General features: G+C 41.8%; 1 protein-coding gene and 1 long non-coding RNA gene across 7 annotated transcripts in view; one reads left to right on the top strand and one right to left on the bottom strand.

The window, feature by feature from the left end:
* Positions 1-20,726, bottom strand: part of LOC309372265 — a 73,358-nt gene that overhangs the window by 28,213 nt on the left and 24,419 nt on the right. The gene's annotated exons all lie outside the window — the stretch shown is intronic.
* Positions 1-20,726, top strand: part of PPARD (peroxisome proliferator activated receptor delta) — a 41,096-nt gene that overhangs the window by 8,857 nt on the left and 11,513 nt on the right. For 3 of the 6 annotated variants that reach the window (XM_081915570.1, XM_081915568.1, XM_081915569.1), the window contains one exon: positions 2,077-7,672. In XM_081915570.1, the coding sequence (XP_081771696.1) occupies positions 2,089-4,449 (2,361 nt within the window). In that variant the 5' untranslated portion in view covers positions 2,077-2,088 and the 3' untranslated portion in view covers positions 4,450-7,672. Of the gene's footprint in view, positions 1-2,076; positions 7,673-7,716; positions 8,480-17,348; positions 17,589-20,142; positions 20,295-20,726 lie in introns of those variants that run through there. The other 3 variants (XM_081915573.1, XM_081915571.1, XM_081915572.1) reach the window with 2 other exon arrangements.

Here is a 20,726-nt window from a genome sequence, read left to right as displayed (position 1 = left end):
GACAAGGGGAGTGCAACTTGGCTTTCACTTTTCGCTCTGTTCGCAACTTTCAGTATCATGGAAAATGGTATCCTACTGGACTGAGACTGTCGAATGGGAATTGGAGGGCACTGTATTCCAATGGTTTGTGTCCTACTTACAGGACAATGCTTTTTGGGAGAGTGCTTTGTGGCCCTTTCCACTTACATGAAGCAGGATGACGCTATTCTTTCCTTAGTGATATTTAATATTTACATGAACCTGCTTGAAGCGATCATTAGGAGTTTGTGGGCAATGAGTTATCAGTATCCTAATGACACTTCACTCTATTTCTCCATCAAACCTGCATCAGGGCAGGTGGTGCGGGCCATAGACTGGTGCCTGGATCCAGTGGTAGGATGGGTGAAGAAAAATATGTTAAGCTTGAATCCTGGCATGACAGAAATACTGTGGATGAGCGAGTCTTCCGTCCAAGAAATTAGTCAACTGCTTTCCCTGGATGCGCTCTCTCTGAAGGAGCAGGTACACAGTTTGGGGGTGCTTCTGGAACCTGTTCTGCCAGTGGAGGTCCAGGTAGCCTCATTTGCTAGAAGTGCCCTTTACTTTGCAACTAGGGTGACACCAACAGCCAATCCTGAACCAGGATAGCTTGGCCACAGTAGTTCAAGCATTGGTGACTTCAAGATGGGATTACTGCAATGCAGTCTTTGTGGGGCTTCCCATGCACTTGAACCAGAAGCTGCAATTAGTTACTGTACTGCACAGTTACTGACAGGAATGAAACCCTGTCTGCATATAACACCCTTGCTCTGAGTTCTGCACCAGTTGCCCATTTGCTACCAGGCCAAGTTCGAGGAATTACGTACTATTAGGATATAAAGCCCTTAACAGCTTGGGGCCATTTTACTTGCAAGATCACTTTACTCCATATATGCTCCCTCAACTGCTTTGATCTGCAGAACTGGCAGCGTTAATGGTGCCACATAATACTTGTTAAATACTTAGAAGAAATTGTTCTTCCTGTGTAGCAGCACCTATACTTTGAAACTCCCTGCCTGCTTGACATCAGGCAGGTACCTTCGCTGTAATTTTCACCATCTGCTTAAAACATTTTTGTTTCGGCAGTCCTATTCAGACATGTAGAAGCTACATAAGCATCTTCTCTCTTTTTTACTAGTGTTGATTATGATAGTCTTCTACATGTTTTTAAATACCCATTTTAACTGTTCTTATACTGAGGTTTAATGCTTTATTTTATACTTACGTAAACCACTTAGAGGCCAGTAAAGCGAGATGAGCGCTGCAACCCCAGAGTCGTCCGTGACTGGACCTAACGGTCAGGGGTCCCTTTAAACCACTTAGAGGTTTTCTTACAGGCAAGCAGTATTTAAATTCTGTTAAATAAATAGAATAAATCGCTATCCCCATGCCCAGAATACCTTCTGGATTGTCCTGCCATCTCAGTAAAAAAGAAAAGAAAAACAAGCATTTAAACACTGATAATTGTTGAACTGCCCTAGAATATGCAGAGTGGAAGTTTCCAGTGTTGGGAGAAGTGGAAAGTTTTTAAATTTCATAATTAAAGTAGAAATTGGTTTGCTATTCTTTGACTGTCTGTTGAGCATTACGGCCAAAAATTTCCATGTTGAATGCCAAGTGTGTAGACAACTAAATAAAAAGGTTTCTTTCTCTTCTCTTTTCAGGGATGCCAAGCATCTCTTAATCTTGGGTCACTAGAAATCCCCTGATTTCTGGATACTAAATCTGGAAAAGATTATTCTGGAAGAAAGCTAGTAAAATAAGTAAAATATGCTAGCTGGCTTGTGCCACTGGCATGTATTCCAGGTGGGCCACTAGTCCCTTGTTATAACCTGTTTTCTGAGCAGAAATATATACCCCCAGGATTCTTGGTCTCAATCTGAATCCAGTCCATCACTTAGTAGCCATTCTGATTGCTAACTTGGACCAGCAGTCCTTTCTTTCTCATGGATACTGCACCTGTCAGTGATGCCTCATCAAAGAACTGGAGTTGCAGTAGTGATGCACACCCAGGCAACTGGGGTTTCGGAGATCCTTTTTCTGTTCTCTTTCTCTCAGGTGTTTTCCAGGATGTTGTTGCCTTTGCTGCTGTTCCTGGGGAACGGATGGATGGTTGTTTCTGCCAGCCCGAATGTGTCTGCCATCCCTGTGAAGTTGTGGGCCTGTCTGCCAAAAGGAGGAGTAGCTGAAGCAAGGTTGCTTTGTCGCATGCATGGATTGTACGCCAATGGATCCAACCCTGGAGTGTTCCAGAGCTTCTACATGTTCCATGCCGTCTCAGACTCAGTCAGCTGCCACTGGAGAGACATAGCCAATTGCACCCTCAAGACCAGTGGAGAAGTTGGACATTTTTGTTACAGCATGCAGACGGCCAGTTCAAGTGTTCGCATTCCTGTTTCTTGCCGGCCTTTGCCTACACACCTGGATTCTCATTCAGCTGGAAGCAGCAGCATCCAGGATGGTTCATGTGATGTTGCCCTGGTTTCTGCTGCTTTATGGAAACCTGGTGCACCGCTGCATCTGCGAACTGTTGTTGGAACCCAGAACACTAGGTTTCCTGGAGATCAGTTCCAGCTGTCCTTGATTTCGCCCTCCGGAAAGAACATCACCCGCCTGATCGTTAATTGGGAATCTCAAGAGTGGGAATTAAACGGAATGGACTTAATTAAACAGGGGCCACCAGACTGGGTGGTGCCGATCAGGGGGACACACTGTGACCAACAAATGTCCTCTATTAGGTTTAAATTCTATGGTTTTGTTGCCATCACAGAGGAAATAAGTGAGCAAGGTTCATACCGGGTAGAATTTGGCTCTCAAAACAAAACAATTCTTACATTTAATCCCCTGATCACAGACATCCTCCCACTTCGCCGTTTGACCAACCCCATCATTGGGTCTCATGTGTTGAAATTAGATCAGCCTGAACAAATTGTCATGCACCCCCAGACCTCACTAAAGGAGGTGCAGATTCATTTTGAGGGTTTGAATGTGTCACAGAGAGCACCTCAATGTGCTCCCTTTCTCGGAGTCAGCCACAGAGGTTGGATGGAGTGGGTTAAAATGTGGGGTGGAGTACATCATGGGGAAAGGGTTAAAAGAGAACTGATGGATTGGCTTGGGCCCCTAGGAGCAGGTCTTTCTTTCATAGATGCAGCCAACATAGAAGTCTTGGCTAATAAACTTTCATATTCCACAAAACAAATAGGGAAACTGACTGCCCCATTAACCAAATCTCTCTTGCAGCTCACAGAACAACCACAAGCTATCAGTAAAGTGCTTCCAGTCTGGGAAGCAATATTAGAAGAGGACAGCATGTTGATTGTGTCTGGAATCCAGTCCCTCCAAAGCAATGTTTCATTGGCTTTAGCATGTGAACAGGCACAAGCAATCACACAGAATGTAGTCATGGGAATGATTCGAGAGGCCAAGGCGGGAAACATTCCCATGGAGGTGAGCAATTTAATTCGGCCAGAGCTCACTTCAGGAGAAATAGCCTTGGAGGCTTGGTGGAGGTTGCTAAATGCATCTTATGATTCTGCCCAGAATATGCTGCGGTTATTTTTAATAACCGTAGAAGCCACCCAGATCATCCCAATCTATCCAGTGGTCCCCTTGGGATTCCAGATTGACAAGGATTTGGTCATGTATTCCAGGGACTCCAATAGGTGGGCACGGATGAGGAATGGTGACTGGCAAACAGTTAATGTGCAAGGTTGTGTGAAAAAGGAAAACTTGGGCTTTGTATGTGATGACAGCAGTTTAGAAGAACACCACGAATGCTTCTCTCCTCAGCTTGTAAATAGTTCCCACTGCTCTTTTGATGTAATCCAAGAAGAAAGTTCTACTGTTGTGTATACTGGGAAGGGCTGTATTTGTGTAAGAACGCCATGTGAGTTTGTAATCATTAATGGTCTGGTTATCCAGCCTATGCTGCCTTATATTAACCGTTGTTTTTGCAATATTAGTGTGCTTGTAGGCTGTGATTTCCAATTTCGGGTACCTGTTTGGACTGTGCAGCACATGAAGGCTTACCCCTCTTTGTATCGAGAAATCTCGCCTATTTCTCTAGGCCTTGGCCTTTCTACTCTGAAAAACCTGCTTTCTCACCCCTCCCTGAAGCAGGAATTGTTGAAAATCAAAGACATGGGTGAAAATGCTGCACTTGAGATTCTGCATAGCAATAGGGAGATTGCCCAGATTGTAGCCACAGTTAAATCTGCTGGAGACCACGCTTGGTGGGAGGTGCTTCTTGGATGGTCTCCAAGTTCAAATGGAGTACTAAATATTGCTCTCCACCCTATTGTGGTGATTTTATTATTTCAAGTGGCGCTAGTGATCAGTTTGTTGCTGCTGGTCGGCTGGATGAGGCGGCAAACACAAAGACTTTATGATTTAGAGAACCAGATACAGGCCGCCAGAGGAAGGTTGTGATGGGAATACTTGCCAGAGCAAACACTCCTTTAATGGAAGGACGTTGCCAGATACGACAATTGTGATTTTAAGCTTCCATCTTGTCTGTTTATAGTTGCTAAGCTGACATGGACTAGCAGCTAAGGACAAGATGCTTGACCTCCAGAACAGTCACATTCTGTTGAATGGCTGTGAAAAAACAGGAACAGATCTTTGTGTTGTGTGTGGTTATCAGTAAGGAAAGCCCAGTGCATGAGATCCTGTATAAATGGAAGAGCTATGCTCAGTTTTAGAAACTGAGATATGAAAGCTATGAGCTAAATGGCACCTTAATCCAAAGTTATGGGTGCAACAACAGAATGTCTAGGCCTGCTTTTTTATAAGAAGAATACAAAGCTGAAAATGAATGAACTGCAGCTAAAATTGTATGTTCATTGTTCATGTAGTCTAGTCCTTCCCCTGCCCACCCACCTAATATCCTTAAGAGGGTCTCTTCTCTAGTCTTCAGACAGTAGCTGGAAGTGGGGAGGCAGAAAAAGGTCCTCCTGCAGTTTTAATCTGAAATCTTAGGCTCAGTATTGTACCCAGAGCTCAGAAACTGCTCGAGCTAAAGAAATTCCCTGTTGCAAAAGGCGCCTAGAACAATGGAAGTTTCGAACACTGGCTATGCTTTATCGGGGCACTTGCTCTACACAGCTGTGACCTATACATGAATAACACAAGCACAGAGCTGGGGAAAAGGGCAGAGCCTAACCCTAACCACCCTGCACTACAGAATCCTTGGATTCAGACTGTTGAATGGGAGCCATCCATGCTGCTGGCATTTATTGAAAACACACCTATTGGTTCTGCATTTCCTGATCATTAACATTGGATCATACAGCCTGGAATTTTTAATATGTGTGCATATAAAAATGTTTTTTTAATGTTTTAATATTGTAAACCACTTCAGTATTTTTAAATAGAAAGTAGTCTAGAAATATTTTTAAATAAATAAAATCCTCTGCAATCTATTGCAATCTATTTATCTTGCGTGTGCACACAATCCCACACACCCAGCAGTAGTACTTTACCTGGGAAATAACCAGGATCATTTGTTTTTATTTCTCTAGGGGCTTTGTACTCTGAAATGAAATGAGCGTAGAGCTTTATTAATTTTTTCTTCTACCAGTTGCAGTACAGTACAGAGAAGCTTTATTCATTGAGCTTAAGATGAGATTCCATAATACAAGCACTGTAGGATTCATTTATTTCTCCTGTCCATAACTTGCCTATTCCTTGGGATGTTGTTCCATGGTCTAATGTCCTTGGGAAACGTTCCAGACATTCTGGCTATCTCTAGCAGTAGCATGCACTTAGCAGCGCCTCCTGTTTTACAGCCAGTATGATTGGTTGTCTGCCAAAGAGATATGCTTTGCCACCTGAGAAGGTCTGGGACAGTACCAAAAGAGCACAGTGGCAGCTGCTCTCATACACAAACCTGAAAATAATATACTTGGAAAAACAAAAATGGGAATTATTATTTTTCCGAAAAACATAAATAAAAATAAATCCTAGGCATAAACCAATGTATAAACTCATTAGCTGTTGACCCTTCCTTGTAAATTCAGTTCTGGGAATTGGCTGCTGCCTCATATGTTTGTGTACACAAAGCAGGTAGTGGACTGTTAACATGTGGCCTTACTTTAATGGCAGTGAGTACAAACTGAAATAGATGTCCTGCTAGAATGGTGCTTGCTCCTCTGTAGTCTTTGAAAATCTAAATTCGATTCTCAAACTTTTGGGGCACCGAGGTTCTGCTCACCACGCCTTCCTAACTGTATTGTGTCTCTTCTCCATTAAGTCACCTGCCTTTATGGCTTCCTCTTTGGGCTGCTTCTTCTGAGTTTCCAAGGACTCCACTGTTAACCTCGCAATCTGCCATGGGTGCTGGTCATAAGAAATAACTTATGAAGGGATGCTTTTAAAGACATTTCCTTTATAGGTTAAAAGGGAAATCGTGTAAAATGCATAAGTGAGACAAAGAGATGTAAGGCATTGTTGTAAGAATGACATAGTGGAAGTAGTGCTCCATTTAGTTTGAGGAGTAATGCCTCATGCTACTATCCCCCTCCAGGTGTTCTACTCTTGCTGTAAAAGCAACAAGGGAATGACAAATGTGTTAAGCTCCTGCCATTGCCATCCTTCTTGCCTCCATGAGCAGAAAGCCTCCTGTACTCATGGAAGCTTCCTACATGATTTAGCACTCCATTTTTTTTCAGCATTAAAAAAAACCCCACCCCACAGCCTTTTAAGAATATTACCCTTGTAGAGGGAAATATGGACAGGGCAATCAGAACTTAGCATTCTCATCCCCACTTGCATGTTGTTATCTGCACACAAGTAGAATGTCTTAAGAAGGCTATTCTAATGCAGTAAGTCTCCAGTTTGAATTCTCACCTGAGCGATAGGGGAACCCTCTGTTTTCTCTTTGTCTCTCCTTCTGCAATAAGGAGAGAATAGTGCTAGCCTACTATACTGGGAAGTTTTAAGGATTCCTGAGCTGATGCACATGAAAGGCTTTGAATGCTTGATACGTGCTATATAAATGCAACGTATAATGTAAAAAGGGTGTTCTGTTGGGTTCATCAAGTGGTGTAACAAAAATATGCAATTTATTGGGGGGGAAAGGAGGAAATTAGATCCAGCTGGATTAGTGCAGATCCCTGGACAGAAATATTCAATTGGCAAACTACCTTATAAAAATAAAATGTGTACTGATGCCAGATACTGTAATCACAAATTTAAAGGTTTAAAAGGACTCAATCCATACTTAAAATTAGCAGTGTGTGCTAATTTTATAGGGTGAGAAAAATGCAGGCATACTGTCATGCCAGATGTTTGAAGAGCTGAATAATTTAATAGTAAGTTATTTCACAAAACACTGTGCCACTTGAGTAGAGGGCATTGTCAACAGCTGCTAGTCCACCAGGAAATCCGAAAACAGATCATAAGCACTTTAAAAGCATATTTTTTAAAAAGCAAGTTCAGTTCAGAACTGTTGGCATTGAAGTCTACAGGGGGGTTACATGTATTTTAGACTGCTATTGCAGCAACCTGAAATATGTCACTGTCCCCTAGACTGACTGGTGTTTACCACTGGGTTCTATTCACTTCAGTGGGGCAATGATGAGGCAACATTACTGAAGCCAATCTGGATCTTCTGCATGCAAAGTAGATGCCGTACCACAGAGCCACAGCTCTTCTTCCAAGGTACCAGAATATAGGGACTGTCTGATAAAGAGCAGTAGGAGACAGTGCTAAAAGGCTCCTGTGTGAAGCAGAAGGATCACGAAAAGCATGTTAAGCATTTCATGTGAGAAATGAATTTCTGCAGAGGTGGCCAGCAAATCCTGAAACTGTAAACTGGGCAGATTCTAAAATACTCCTGTGCAAATGGTGATTAAAAGCGGCACACTAGAAGAAACATTCCATGCTACACTTTAGCTATCTAACTTCTGTGTTATTTCCCATAAGATACATCTTGCCTGGGCACGCATAGGTGTAGTGAATAAAGCATGTGACTTTGCACAAAAACTCAGAATCTGAGTTTGCTAGTGGAGGGAGTGATTAGATTGCTGACCAGAAAATCAGTTGTGGGGATTTGGTTTGAAAACATGATCAGCCTCAGAGGGTCACCAGTCTCTTATCACCTACTGCACTTGTAAACATTGTAGAGATTATTGTCCTCTCACCGCCGCCCCCCCCCCTTTGCTAAATTTTCTTCTCATGAGGTTTATACTCAGAGGCAGAAATGTACATGTGTCACAATAACTTGAGCTGTGTAATACTGTGAAGTATGCAAAATGGCACCACCATAGGCAGGCCATACACAAACACTGCCTTGCTGAAGCCAAGTCTACACTTATTTTTTTCAACTCGGAGGAAAGTTCCACTCAGAGGAAGAAGGAGATGGCTGACCGCAGGAGGATAAGCAGGAGAGACCCAGTAACCTTTTTACTGGCCTTGCTCCAGTGCTTTTAGAAACAGTTGGATGTGAACAGTTAAGCAGGTGTAACTTTTCCTGTCATGGACTTAATCAGCTCTTTAAATATGCTTTTGTGTCGCTGCTAAAGTCATAGGAGTAAGACCTCTGGGCATAGGGCGGTATACAATAATAAAAAATAAAAAATAAGGTGGCCGCACTCCTCAAAATTCAGCTTTCAGTATTTAGCAAAGCCAGCCTGGTGTCAATATGGAAGGAATTGGAATCAGGGTTTCTCTCAAGGGAAAGTCTCATTGTGTTCCAGACTAGGGATTGTGCACATTATTTATATAAACATTTCTGTACTACCTCTTAGTTTTAGAAATATGGCTAATGAAAACAAGATCACAGCAACAAGGCAAGTGACTTTTCCAATGAAAGGTAATCTAGGCATGAAATTCAAGGTGAGCCAAATGCTGGCTGTTCAGTCCAACTTACAGTTTACAAGAAAGTGGAACAGGAGCTGGAGGAAATGAGAATAGAGACCTGAGCAGAAGCTAGTATAGCCCAAGGAAGCAGAGAAGAAGACGACGAGACACAAGCACTGTAACCTGTTGCAATCAGCCAGACTGATTACTAGGAAGTACTTGGAAGTACTGTCCAAGATTAGCAATAGCCAAAGAGCAGTGGGAAGGCTCTACATAATGAAGTGGTTTTTTTTTTTTTTTTAATAGCTGAACCTTCAGACCAAAGAATAAATGCAATGGCAAGAAAGGCGGCTGCCAACACCCAGGGCTGGTTGCGTACATGAACCAAGTTTAGCATTTGTTGGCCAAGTTGCGGCTGAAGAAGCTGGAGCAGCTGCTGGTGGATGGGCTGCAGCATGAGCATCCTGAGCATGGAGACACTGCTGGACCTCCTTGTTGGTCTCTGCACTGAATGCAGTTGTGATTTGCTACCCCAAGGGACAGGCTTGTCTCAGGCTTCCTCAAGTAGGAGTGAACCCCCTGATTACTGATGTGGGCAGGCTACCCAGAGTCAATATCCACCTTTCCACTGGCAGTAGGCCCAAGAGTCCCACCATCTCCATCATGGTCCACAACCTGAGGACCCCAGCCAGCACAGCATCTGGCTGAGCCAGCTTAACAGTGGGCATTATGGGTATTTTATGTGTATTTTAATGAACTAAATAAAATGAAAGATCATGAATCATGGAGGCATGCAGAGTGTCTTCTTGAACCTAGCAGTGCTTAGCTTGTTTTTTAAGTTGCTATTTTGTTAATGTTGTTAATATTGTTTTATAGATTATAAATGCTGTATTGATTGTTAATCATATAATATGCCTTTTGCTGTCATTGTGATGTTAGCTTAATTTTTTAGTTGCTGCTCTGTTAATAGTGTTTTATAGAATGTAATTGTTTTAGAGATGATTTGTTAATTATTTTAGAGATGATTTGTTAATTATTTGTGGTTTTTATTATGTCATTGTTATTTATTGTTTGTAAGCCGCTTTAAGATTCATTTGAATGAAAGGCAGCATGGAAATACAATAAATCAAATATTCAGCTGACATATGGAATATGCATAGCATATCCTCTTCAGTAACTAGGAGGAGAAAACTGGGAAGAGACAGTAAGAGCCACAAATACACATATTCTCTTTTTGTGTAGAACTTCAAGGAGGTAGTGAGTCAAAATCCAGCAATTGAACGTATGCAAAAGTTGCTTAGCTAGGCTGCTAAAGTTATTGAAGAGAGACCACACAGTTATTTAGCATGAATTTGTGCACCTGCGCTTTATTTTGATTTTACTAGTGGCATGTGCAGATTACTCCCACCACCTTTCTTTTCACAGTAGAAATGCTGATTGTGGCTTCAGTTTCCTATCTGCCAAAGACATGGGTGTGTGTATGTGTGTGTGTGTGTGTGTGTGTGTGTGAGAGAGAGAGAGAGAGAGAGAGAGAGAGAGAGAGAGAGAGAGAGAGCCCGAGAGAGCAGATAAAATCTCAGACAGAAAGAAAGAAAAATCTCAGACAGAATGAAGGAGGAGAATGTTCTCAACGCTAACGCTCTTAAATGAGATCTTGTCCTGGTCATGATGTTGGTGATGTGGGCTCAGTCTGTTGGGAACTTGAGTGAGCCTCCCTGGAGCATTTTCACAATTGTTATCCTAATGCTGCTAGCTGACAGTAGCAGAAAGCTTCCCTTCCCCACTCATTTTATATAGTCAATTAAAAAAACACACCCTTTCATCTTGTGTCCTTGGAGCCAACCCCTGAATCGCCTTATGGGCACAATGTTCCTTTGTGTTTGTGCTGCTCTCTGCTTCCTTCACTCTGTTTTGATTACTTACTACTGCTAACAGCTGCTTTCCGAGTTGCTGTGTTAGCTTTACTTAGGATGAGGGCTGGTCTTGCTTTCATCTGCTGAAATGGGTGAGGCTTTTAAGCGAGTGCTAATTCCACAGGAAACAAATTCCCCTGCCATCTTCGGAATGCAGGGTGTTGCAACAAAAACACAGTTGTATGAATATGGGATTTTCAGAGATCTGGATAAAGCGTTATAGGCGCAGTAACCATGCGGAACACTTGCAGCCTGATTTGAAGCATCTTGTTTAAAGGTAACTTTCATTGATTTCAATGAGAAATATTGTTAAGTGTTAGGATTGTGTGCTTTATAACTGATGCCAGCTTAGGACAAAGTGTGAACTTTTACCAGAGACTTGAGCAGTGTTGCAGATTTTGTCTGCAGTGCAGGTGAGATAACAGTCCCCAAAATTCTGAAAATTTTATTTTCAGAAAAGGATTCTGGATTGAAACCATAATACCTCTAACCTGGAAGCCGACAAGCATGAGATGAGTGAATTAGCACTCTCCTGCTTGTGATTCCCAGCAACTGATCTTCAGAGAAATCTGGAACCAGGATCCTGAAGGTAGCCATGATCATGAGCCTTAAAGTTGCACCAAATGCTCCTGGAGGTTTGACATGTTTTTCATAGGGGAAATTAATGCCTCAAAGTGGGTGGACAATATTTGTTCTACTTAAATAGCTAGCAGTCAGCAAGCTTTAATGTTGTTTTGGGCGTACTGAAAGGAATAGATTTGTATGCAGCAGAGACAGCACATTATATTCGAGTCCCGGTATATTGTAAAGAAAGTGAACAGGGGCATAATCCTTCTAAAATAAAATACCCAAGCCCCATTGCTCTGATGGAGTTTAAAGATGAGAGAAGTCTAATTGGAAATGGAGTGACTGTATGTGCTTTAGTATATGCCTTTCCATGCTTAGCTTAATCTCAACCCTGCACCAGATGCTTTTCCTGAACGTCTTGCATTCATTTTTTATGCAGGTATTAAAAACCGGATTCACTTCATTACTTTCAAACTACAGTGAATAGTTTTTCCTCTGTGTGTGCCATTTCCTACAGTGCAAGTGTGGGGAAGAGGGCCAAGGATAACACTGCATGTGAATGGGGTCTCAGTTTCCTTTTATAAGGCACTAAAGGGGAGCTCTCTTCACTTGTTTGAAAGCATGCTGTATTATTTTTCTCACTTCTTTCACATGATTTCACTGTAAATGAAAACAAATGTTCTTTGAGCAGAACCTTGGGAGGCACCTTCTTTGATCCCTAACATAGATAAATGCATAGAACTGAAGCTCTGAGCAAGAAAAGAAGTCATCCTGCATTTATTTTTGTAAATAGAGGCAGAAGCAAGTGTTTGTGCTTGTATGACACATACAAACGCACCCACACTTTTCCTCAAGGATCTGAAATGCTTTAAAGATTGTTCACTGTGTCTCACACAGTCACTTTTAGAAATAGAGTTGGGAGGGTTTGGGTGTCAGTTTTATTTTTCAGCACTTACATCTGTAGCTTTTTATATAGCCATATGATTGCTTTCCTACAACTTCCTTAATCTCTCATTTTTTAATGTAGAACTTTTCCATTAACTGTGGTCTACTTAGCGCTGTGAGTTCTTGATGTTTAAAAGTAGCAGGATGCAACCCAACTGATATAACTGAACTCTCCTCCACCAAAGAGATGTTCAGTTTTCTCCAGCTGTTTTAAGGAGTCTGTGTGAACGAAACGAGAGTGTTCTGTACATTTATTGTTAGAAGTAGCATTACTATTATTATTAGCATTGAACACAGCTTTCAAAACCTCTCTTTGGCTCAGATGCGTATCTCCAGGAAACACTGAAATGGCTGCATGGAAACAGCATCCCTAAGGCAGGCAAAAGGATTAGCATCCAAAAGGCTGCCTCTCCATCTATTGCATACTTCATTTTTGTTTCTCTCTTGCACTCTGAATCCTCATACAGCAAACCTCTGCTTTAGATTCATACAAACATCTGCCCACAATTCTGGAGCACAGGGGAAGGGGGAGTGGATAAGTAGAAAACTTTACTCATAGAAATCAATGTTATGCTGCACAATCTCCCCCCCCCCAAAAACCCCTTATTTCTTTAACTGTAAAAATATGTTTTCTTAATTACACATACACCCCACTTTTAACTTAATTGCTCTAAGAAAGAAAGGGGCTTGGGTATTAAGTAACCCTGCTTGGCCAGGCATCAGAATTGATGCAATGCTCACAACGAACGGAGCTGCCGATTATTTGCATGAGTTGGCACACTTCTTGACTCAGGATGAATTACAGCTATTTTTCATTCTTTACTGTAAAAAAAAAGATACAAAAGAATGAGAGTGATTTCTCATGGCGAGACTCCTCTTCAGGGTTATTTCTTAAGTTTTCTAAAAGGGTGCAGTATGTATGGTGTCCTTGGGCAGGGCCTTAGAGATTCAACTCACAGTGTTTTTACCCCCTCCCCCTTTGCTTCCTGGGTTAGACGTTCTGGGTATGGTTAATCATAGAAACAGGAAGAGATGGGAAACTAGCCCATCTTACAGTTCTGTCTGGACACTTTGCAATGATAGTTTGGCTGCATTGACCTGGGTATGAAATGTTATTTTACTTACGAAATGGATAGCTTGCTAGTTGGTAATGAGCTAGGATTCTGTAGAGAGCATTAAGTATATGTAAATACTTTTTCCTTCTCTTGATAAAATGGCATGTTTCAGTTGTCTACTCTGAGAAATTCAAATTCAATATCTTACTTTAGCCTGAGTTTTTCAGCTGGTAGATCTCTAGGAAGAAAATCAGATAATATCTACTAGAGGAGGTGTTATTTAGTGATACAACCTTTCTACTAAGGTCTGGGCTCAGTGCCACCAAATCATTTTGCATCAGCAACCAGCCAGTAGATGTTTCTTTTTCACCTCTTTAGAAGGCAGAACACTGGTGTGAATGTTCTTAGAGAGAAATCATTTAATGTAGCAGGCAGAAGGATAATATGATCAGTTGGCTGGCTGCTAAAGCTTAGGTCTCAGCTAGATTGGTAAAGAAAAAGCAGGTAGGTAGCCGTGTTCCTCTGACGCAGTCAAAATAAATAAATAAAATGTCCAGTAGCACCTGAGAGACCCAACTATGTTCTGGGTATAAGCTTTCGTGTGCATGTATCTGAAGAAGTGTGCATGCACATGAAAGCTTATACCCAGAATATACTTAGTTGGTCTCTAAGGTGCTGCTGGACAACTTTTTCATTTTATATATGTTGTATATGCATTATATCACTGTGACACCAAATGGCGCTGTGGAGTCCCGTTTTTGCCAACACAATTTCTCATACAAAATTTACAACATGTTTCCCCAAAACTCTTCTTTGATGTATCTAGATCCAACCCTAGGAAGCTCAGGCTAGAAAGAAGGCACATTCCTATAATAGGGAATTTAGATTTTGTTCTCATAAGTGTACCACAGCCCAGATACAAGGGACTGATTTCTTAAGGGCCGAATATTTTCCCCATAGCATATTTTGTAAGCTTGGTACCATTCTGTTGTATCTGATAGCAGCTGCTGCCACAGGGTTAAGTGCACAACAGTTATATATCAATGTTTTTAATTTAAAAGGTGCATACCTGGCCATGAAATACTTAACACCTCTGCCACTAAGTCTGATCAATATATTGGAATCTTGCACTGAGATTACAGTATAAGGCAGGTGGGCTTATAAATAGCAGTGAAGTCTTCTGCATGGTATTTGTATGCTGTCCAGTTTTGTTTTACTTTGTTTTGTTTTGTTTTGTTTACCCTTCAGTTTTATTTCATGGTGTATATGTTATTATTATTATTTAATTACAATTGACTCCCATTTCCTCAGTTAGGTAGGGTGAGGGTGCGGCTTGATTGTCGTTCTGTCGCAAGACAGGGATGCACAGCAGATCTTCTTGTTATTGCTCCTTGTGCCTGGATCAGGCTCAACATCTGCTTACAGTAAGAAGGCACTCAAGTGATTTTGGCACCAAAAGGAGGATTGGTTGCAACATGTTGAATAAAAATAAACCTAAGCTGGGTGTCTCAGTGCATGGGTGTCTCAAAACATCATCGAAAGTGGTGTGATCCCAGCTGAGCTGGAGAGGTGGTAACTCCAGCAAGTAATCAGTCATGCTAGCTACTTCTTGACAGCTCAGTATATGATTGAAATTTGATAGCTAGCCTGTGTCTTTTTGTCTGTGTTTTAGTCATGAAGTGTCTAGATGCAATTTTGTGCTGGATTTATTAACTCCTGTAAATAAATGAAGTGTGTTGGGGACCCAGTAAACTAGTTTCCTACCTTTGCACTCCATTCTTCAAAGCAGAAGGACTTAATATTTGAAAGATTATTTGCACTTATATGAACATGCTAAGGGATTCAGCTGTAGAGGCCCATCTCTGTTGCCCATCCAGGACAGATGTTAGGTTGATGGGTAACGGGGACAGGACCTTCTCAGCTGTAGCCCCGTACCTTTGGAAGTCACTTCTCCGTGGAATATGTTTGTCCCAGTTTCTATTAACTTTTAGGAGAGAGCTTAAATCATTTTTATTTCAAGCCAGGAGGGTGCTTGTGCCCTGAAACACGACTTGTTAAAAATTAAATAAAGAAACAAACACATATTAAAAACAGGTAACAGAAGTAGAGCTGTGTGTCCATGGTAAAACTCTCAGCAAAACTTCCCAGCAAAGTTAGCTGTTCCATTCTGGTACTGGATCCATATCGACATGAGTATTTTGCCAAAGACAAGTATGCATGTGTGGCAGGTGGGGCTGTTCTAAAAGCCCTTACGCAGCAGAAATAAATCTGTGAGGTTTAAATCTGTGGTTTAAAGTGATATGATACTGCAGATGGGGTCCTAAAGGCAGCTTTCAGTAAACAGTTGTCATGTACACAATCCTCAGGAAACTGCTGAATTGCAACTTCTCCATTCATTTGGAGAACAATTATTGCCTTTCACACTACAGGTATTGATTACAGGTGCTAATATTATTGTGTTATCACCAATTACTGATGCTGTGAAGGGTCAGTTTGCATACATTTTAAGGTCTTGTACTGAATTTTTGCATTTCTTTACTGTTCAGCCTTACATTTATTTTCTTTCACACCAAATTGTGTATGCATCCGATGAAGTTGGCTCTAGTCCATGAAAGCTTATGCCACAATAAAAAAAAAAAGGTATTTAAGGTGCTGCAAGACTCTTTGTGCATAGAATGAATTTCAATGGATTATCTGCAGCATTCCCTAAGTTGTGGAATTTCCTCCCCACAGAGGTGCGTCTGGCTTCTTTGACAGCTTTCAGCAAATGCTGAACACGTACCTCTTTACCCTAGCCTGTAACACCTGAGATAGGTGTTTTCAGGGCCCACTCTGTTCCTGTGATTGTACTCTGTTTTAATTTAAAAATCTAAATTGTTGTAACCTCTCCTGGGACCTGCTAGTGAAGGGCAGAGGATGCTGATGGCTACATCATTGTAGCATATTGAAAGGCTGTGTGTTTTTAAGGCTAAAACCCAAAGAAATTCTATCGAAGATATTGCTCAAATGCAAAAATGAAGAGACTTCTGAGTGAATTAGACATAAATACGTAGGATGTTACTATGTGTTATGAGCAGTTCTGATATTCTTTTAGTGTTTGTCATATAATGTAGCTTGCTGGGGCAGCAATCTGAAGATGACTCTTGGGGAGGGGAGAACTTGAGGGGGAGGACGTTCGGCAGAAAAATAGACTAAGAGGAAAGGGTTAAGCCCTCCCCCCCCCCCCCGCTGGTATTGTGCTTAAAATTGCAGCCTCAGCAACTGCATTGAATAGCAAATCCCTCAGCATATAGAGAAATAGTAACATCTCTTTGAGGGGCAGATTACGCAGTGTGGTTTATGTACATACAAGTAGTCTATTCCTGAGCAAACCCTCACGTGGACAAACATAATGTATGAGGTGGATACTCAAGGATGTGATTGTCAGCAGTTCCCATGATTGTAGTGACTGGAAATAGTGCCACTGTGATTATGGGGAAAGTTGCTGGCCATAGTTGTTCTTTCCTGTATCATATCTTGTTTGTCCATGCGATCCATTCCTAAGGAAGGTCAGGAAATGGAATATGTACACAGCAGAATGTAAATTGGTCTTAAGAGGGAAGGTGACCAGGATATGGAAACATTCTGTAAAATGCTCAACACACTCTGGAGATTGTGAGCACCTTGTATTTATGTGGAGGGGAATTTTTTTTCAGAGTTCTGTGCTTGTTGACAGTTCAGAGGTTAAAGTGATTGTCCCATGACCGATGAGAAGGCACTTGTATTTTTCGTAGCTTCCTATTCCTTTCCTTATACAACCTTGAGTGGCCCGTTCTCCTCTGTCCTTGAATTTGAGGACAGCTGTCCTTGCCATCACATCCCAAGCCTGTGAAAATCGGCACATTGCCATTGGAATACATTTGCCTAGTGTGCATTGAGTGCAGAGCTTGTGGTCCTAGCACAGATTACCAATCCCTATATACACAGTGGTCTATTGGCCTTCTAAGACTCCATAGCACAATGTGTCCCTGTCAAATGCTCTTTAACATTTTCCTTCTCTTCCTTGAAGGCTAGCAGGAACAGCCTGATAGGGGCCCTTTTCCAGACAGACGTGGATGATGCCAGAGCTATGACAGGGACTGCAGTCTGGGCACTGAAGGGTGGTGATCAGTTATGCAACAGCCAAAGGAGGAAGTACCTGAGGTCAGGGAAGAGGAGGAGGAAGAGGAAGAGGCACTGACGGCAGTAGGTGGAACCTCAGACCCAAATGAAGGACCAGATAATTCAGCACCTTCTATCAGCTACACAGGTAGGTTGGAGAAGCAGGCTAATGCATCCAACACATTTTTAAAGCAGCAATAGGTGGCTTTTACAGTGAGCTTTCCCCTCAGTAGGCAAATTTGTCACAATATGACAAATTCATTCCTTTATGCTGATTCCCCACCCCAAGCTAGTTGTCTTGGTATCTCTTTTCCTTTCCACAACACTCTTTATCTCTTGTCTCTGATTATGGTTTTTTGTTTTTGTTCTCCTTTTCTCCCTCTGTTTAGACGTTCACCCCTTCTTGATCACTCCTCTCTGCAGATGTCCTGCAGGCTCAGTTCTGAGCCTCTTCTCTCTTGCAATACTGCCACCTTTATGTGACTCCTGTATTTATTCTTTCCATCCCTCTTTTCACTTTCTGTCAAGTCCCATGTTTGAACATCTCACTGACATTTCCTTCTGTGCATCTGCTGATGTCTCTGAATGGGATTTCTAATGTTTCCATTCAGCTTCTCATTCTTCCCACGCTCCCTTTCACTGTCACACGCTCACACACTACATCCATGGGGTGATATTCAGCTCCTTCTAATGCTCTTCTTATAGCCAGGCTATGGTCATTGGCTGATGTTGTAAAAACTATCCACTGCTTTGACAGATATCTATCAGGCATAGATAGGACTTGGATTTGGCCCACAGGTCACCAGCTGGTCATTTCTGGTTTGGACTTCTGCTTGTCGGCTTCCTTTTGCTTTCTCATATGCAAGACAATTGGGAGCACCCCCACTAAGATACTGTAATATTTTTGCCTCTCTTGCTATGATTATGTCTCCTCTCATCTTAATGCCCTGACACTGCTTTCCTATCACTCCTCATGCAAGGAATTCTCACATTTCAGGTTAATGTTTTTGTCTGTGACCCTCTTTCATCTTACTCTCTTCTGCTTATTGCTCCCTCTCTGCTGAAGCTCCTCTGTAAGCTACACTTCCTTTGCACCTAATCCAAGCCTCACCTTCGTGTTACTCCTCAGGCATGAAATAACTGATGCCACCCACATCCTGTCTATCAAAGACAGCACCAGTTGCTCTGAACTCCCCTAGCACAGGGAACCATGCTAGTAGTCATGCAGCAGGACACAGATGCTTTAATCAGCCTGGACAGGAATTCATTACTGTATGTTCTGTTGTCTCTCCTCTCTGTTGCTGTTGAGCAAGGGAGTTTGCATAGCAGAACTTTACAATGTTCACTGCAAGTGAGCAAAACAGGAAGAAAACAGGATTAATAAATTTTGTGAAAACTGTAGAATATGGTGAGTACAAACAAATAATTTTCTGTTCAAGGGGGAGTTCAGAGAATACTGGCTCAGCTACCTGCATACAGCACTAGTTGGCTGGTGCCTGTTACATCACAAACCCACCTACCTCCCATCCCTGGTTTACTTTCTCAGCTCTTAAACTGATTGCCTCTAACAAAAAATAGATGATGAATGAACATTTTAAATTACTAAATGGACATGTGTTGCTTTCAAAAGAATACATTTTAAAAGATGATCTGAAATATTGGGGAGGGGTAAATCTGTTAACTAAATCAGGATTCAGATTACCAATGTGTGCATCTGTCATTTATGATTTAAAGGGGAAAGGCAGCTGGGCTCATCCTATGGGGGAAATCCACTGTAATTACTCTCCTTAACTTATGTTTGGACATGATCTTAAGAGAAACAGTGCTGAAGTTAGTATGGTGCTATATTAATACTTGCTGGTCTCACATAAAGAGGCATGTGTGAACATATCCAGAATAAGAGAAGTTATTTGAATTAACCTTTCAACAGATGCGGAAAAGAATGTTGAAGTAATAATGAGTGTGAAGGAAGGCAAGTTAACTTGTTGGGCTAAGGTTTCAAGTGAATTTCTGCCACAAACTTTGGGTAAAGCCATCCTCAGTTTTGTGGACTTGAATGGTGGGAAAGTTTTCCTCTGAATATTGTATGTTGGTCACTTTCAGGTGTTACGCCATAGCTTTTGCCAGTGACCTGTAGAGATACCTGAGTTGCCTTCTTTTGATCCTTTGAACTAATTCATTGAAAAACAAAGCTGTCAAAGACTCAGTGATTCTACTGAATAGCAAATGATTTCGCCTGACCGGGGTATGAAAAGGAAATATGAAGGCACCCAGAACATGCCCAAACTGAGAAGAGAGACCCTCTTGCGTGCAGTGGCAATAAATTCCATTCTGAACAGCAGTTCTGTGGTCTCATGTGTTGAAGACTATTGGTTTCAAACACTTAAACCTTATGTACTGGGGGGGGGGGGGTTCTGATGCCATAGCACTGCTGGATTCTAATGCATTGCTAGATTTTGTGAACTGGAAGGATGAAATAACCAGTGAAGAAAATGACAAGCATGTTATGCACAGTGGTAAGTTTGCATCAAATACAGGCTGAAGCTGGACTTTCTCTGAAGCCCAGTGCTTTACAAATGCAAACTGGTTGGTTGTATCTCGGGAAAATGCAAAATATGGGTAAGGAAGTTGTGCTGTAGAGATGCTATGTGTCTGGTGCAGAACGGCAATGCAATGACTTCTTGTTTTTGTTTCCCTGTTAGATCTTTCCCAGAGTTCTTCACCTTCTCTGTCAGACCAACTCCAAATGGGCTGTGATGAGGCAACCTCAGGAAGTCTGAATGTAGAGTGCAGGGTCTGTGGTGATAAGGCATCGGGGTTCCACTATGGAGTGCATGCATGTGAGGGTTGCAAGGTATGGACAATATGCAATGTACAAACTCTATGCAGAAGGGGTGGCTAACTTGTGACCCTCTAGATGTTACTGAACTACAACTCCCATCATCCCAGGTCATTGGCCATGATGACCAGGGCTCCTGGGAGTTGTTGTCTAACAATACCTGGAAGGTATTAGATTTTGTGGCTTTAGCACCCTCCTTCAAGACTCTTACCACCATGTTTGAAGTCATACATTTATAGAGTCCTTAGGAGTCTCTTCACCAACCGAACCAGGCAGTGACTGATCAGGAAAATTCAAATGACTATAAAGTTTTAATAAACTACCACTACAATGCACAAAAGAATAAGCAACAAATACAAAGATACCAGTTCTTATATTTAATGTTCTCTTACCCTGTTGGTAAACTTTTGCCCTGTTTCGTGCTCCTTCTCTAACAAGAATAGATTG

The sequence above is a fragment of the Podarcis melisellensis genome, assembly GCF_964234715.1.
Source record: "Podarcis melisellensis genome assembly, chromosome: 6".
Classification (NCBI taxonomy): Eukaryota; Metazoa; Chordata; class Lepidosauria; order Squamata; family Lacertidae; genus Podarcis; species Podarcis melisellensis.
Note: the sequence above shows the minus strand (reverse complement) of the source record. Positions and strands in the feature narration are given on the sequence as shown.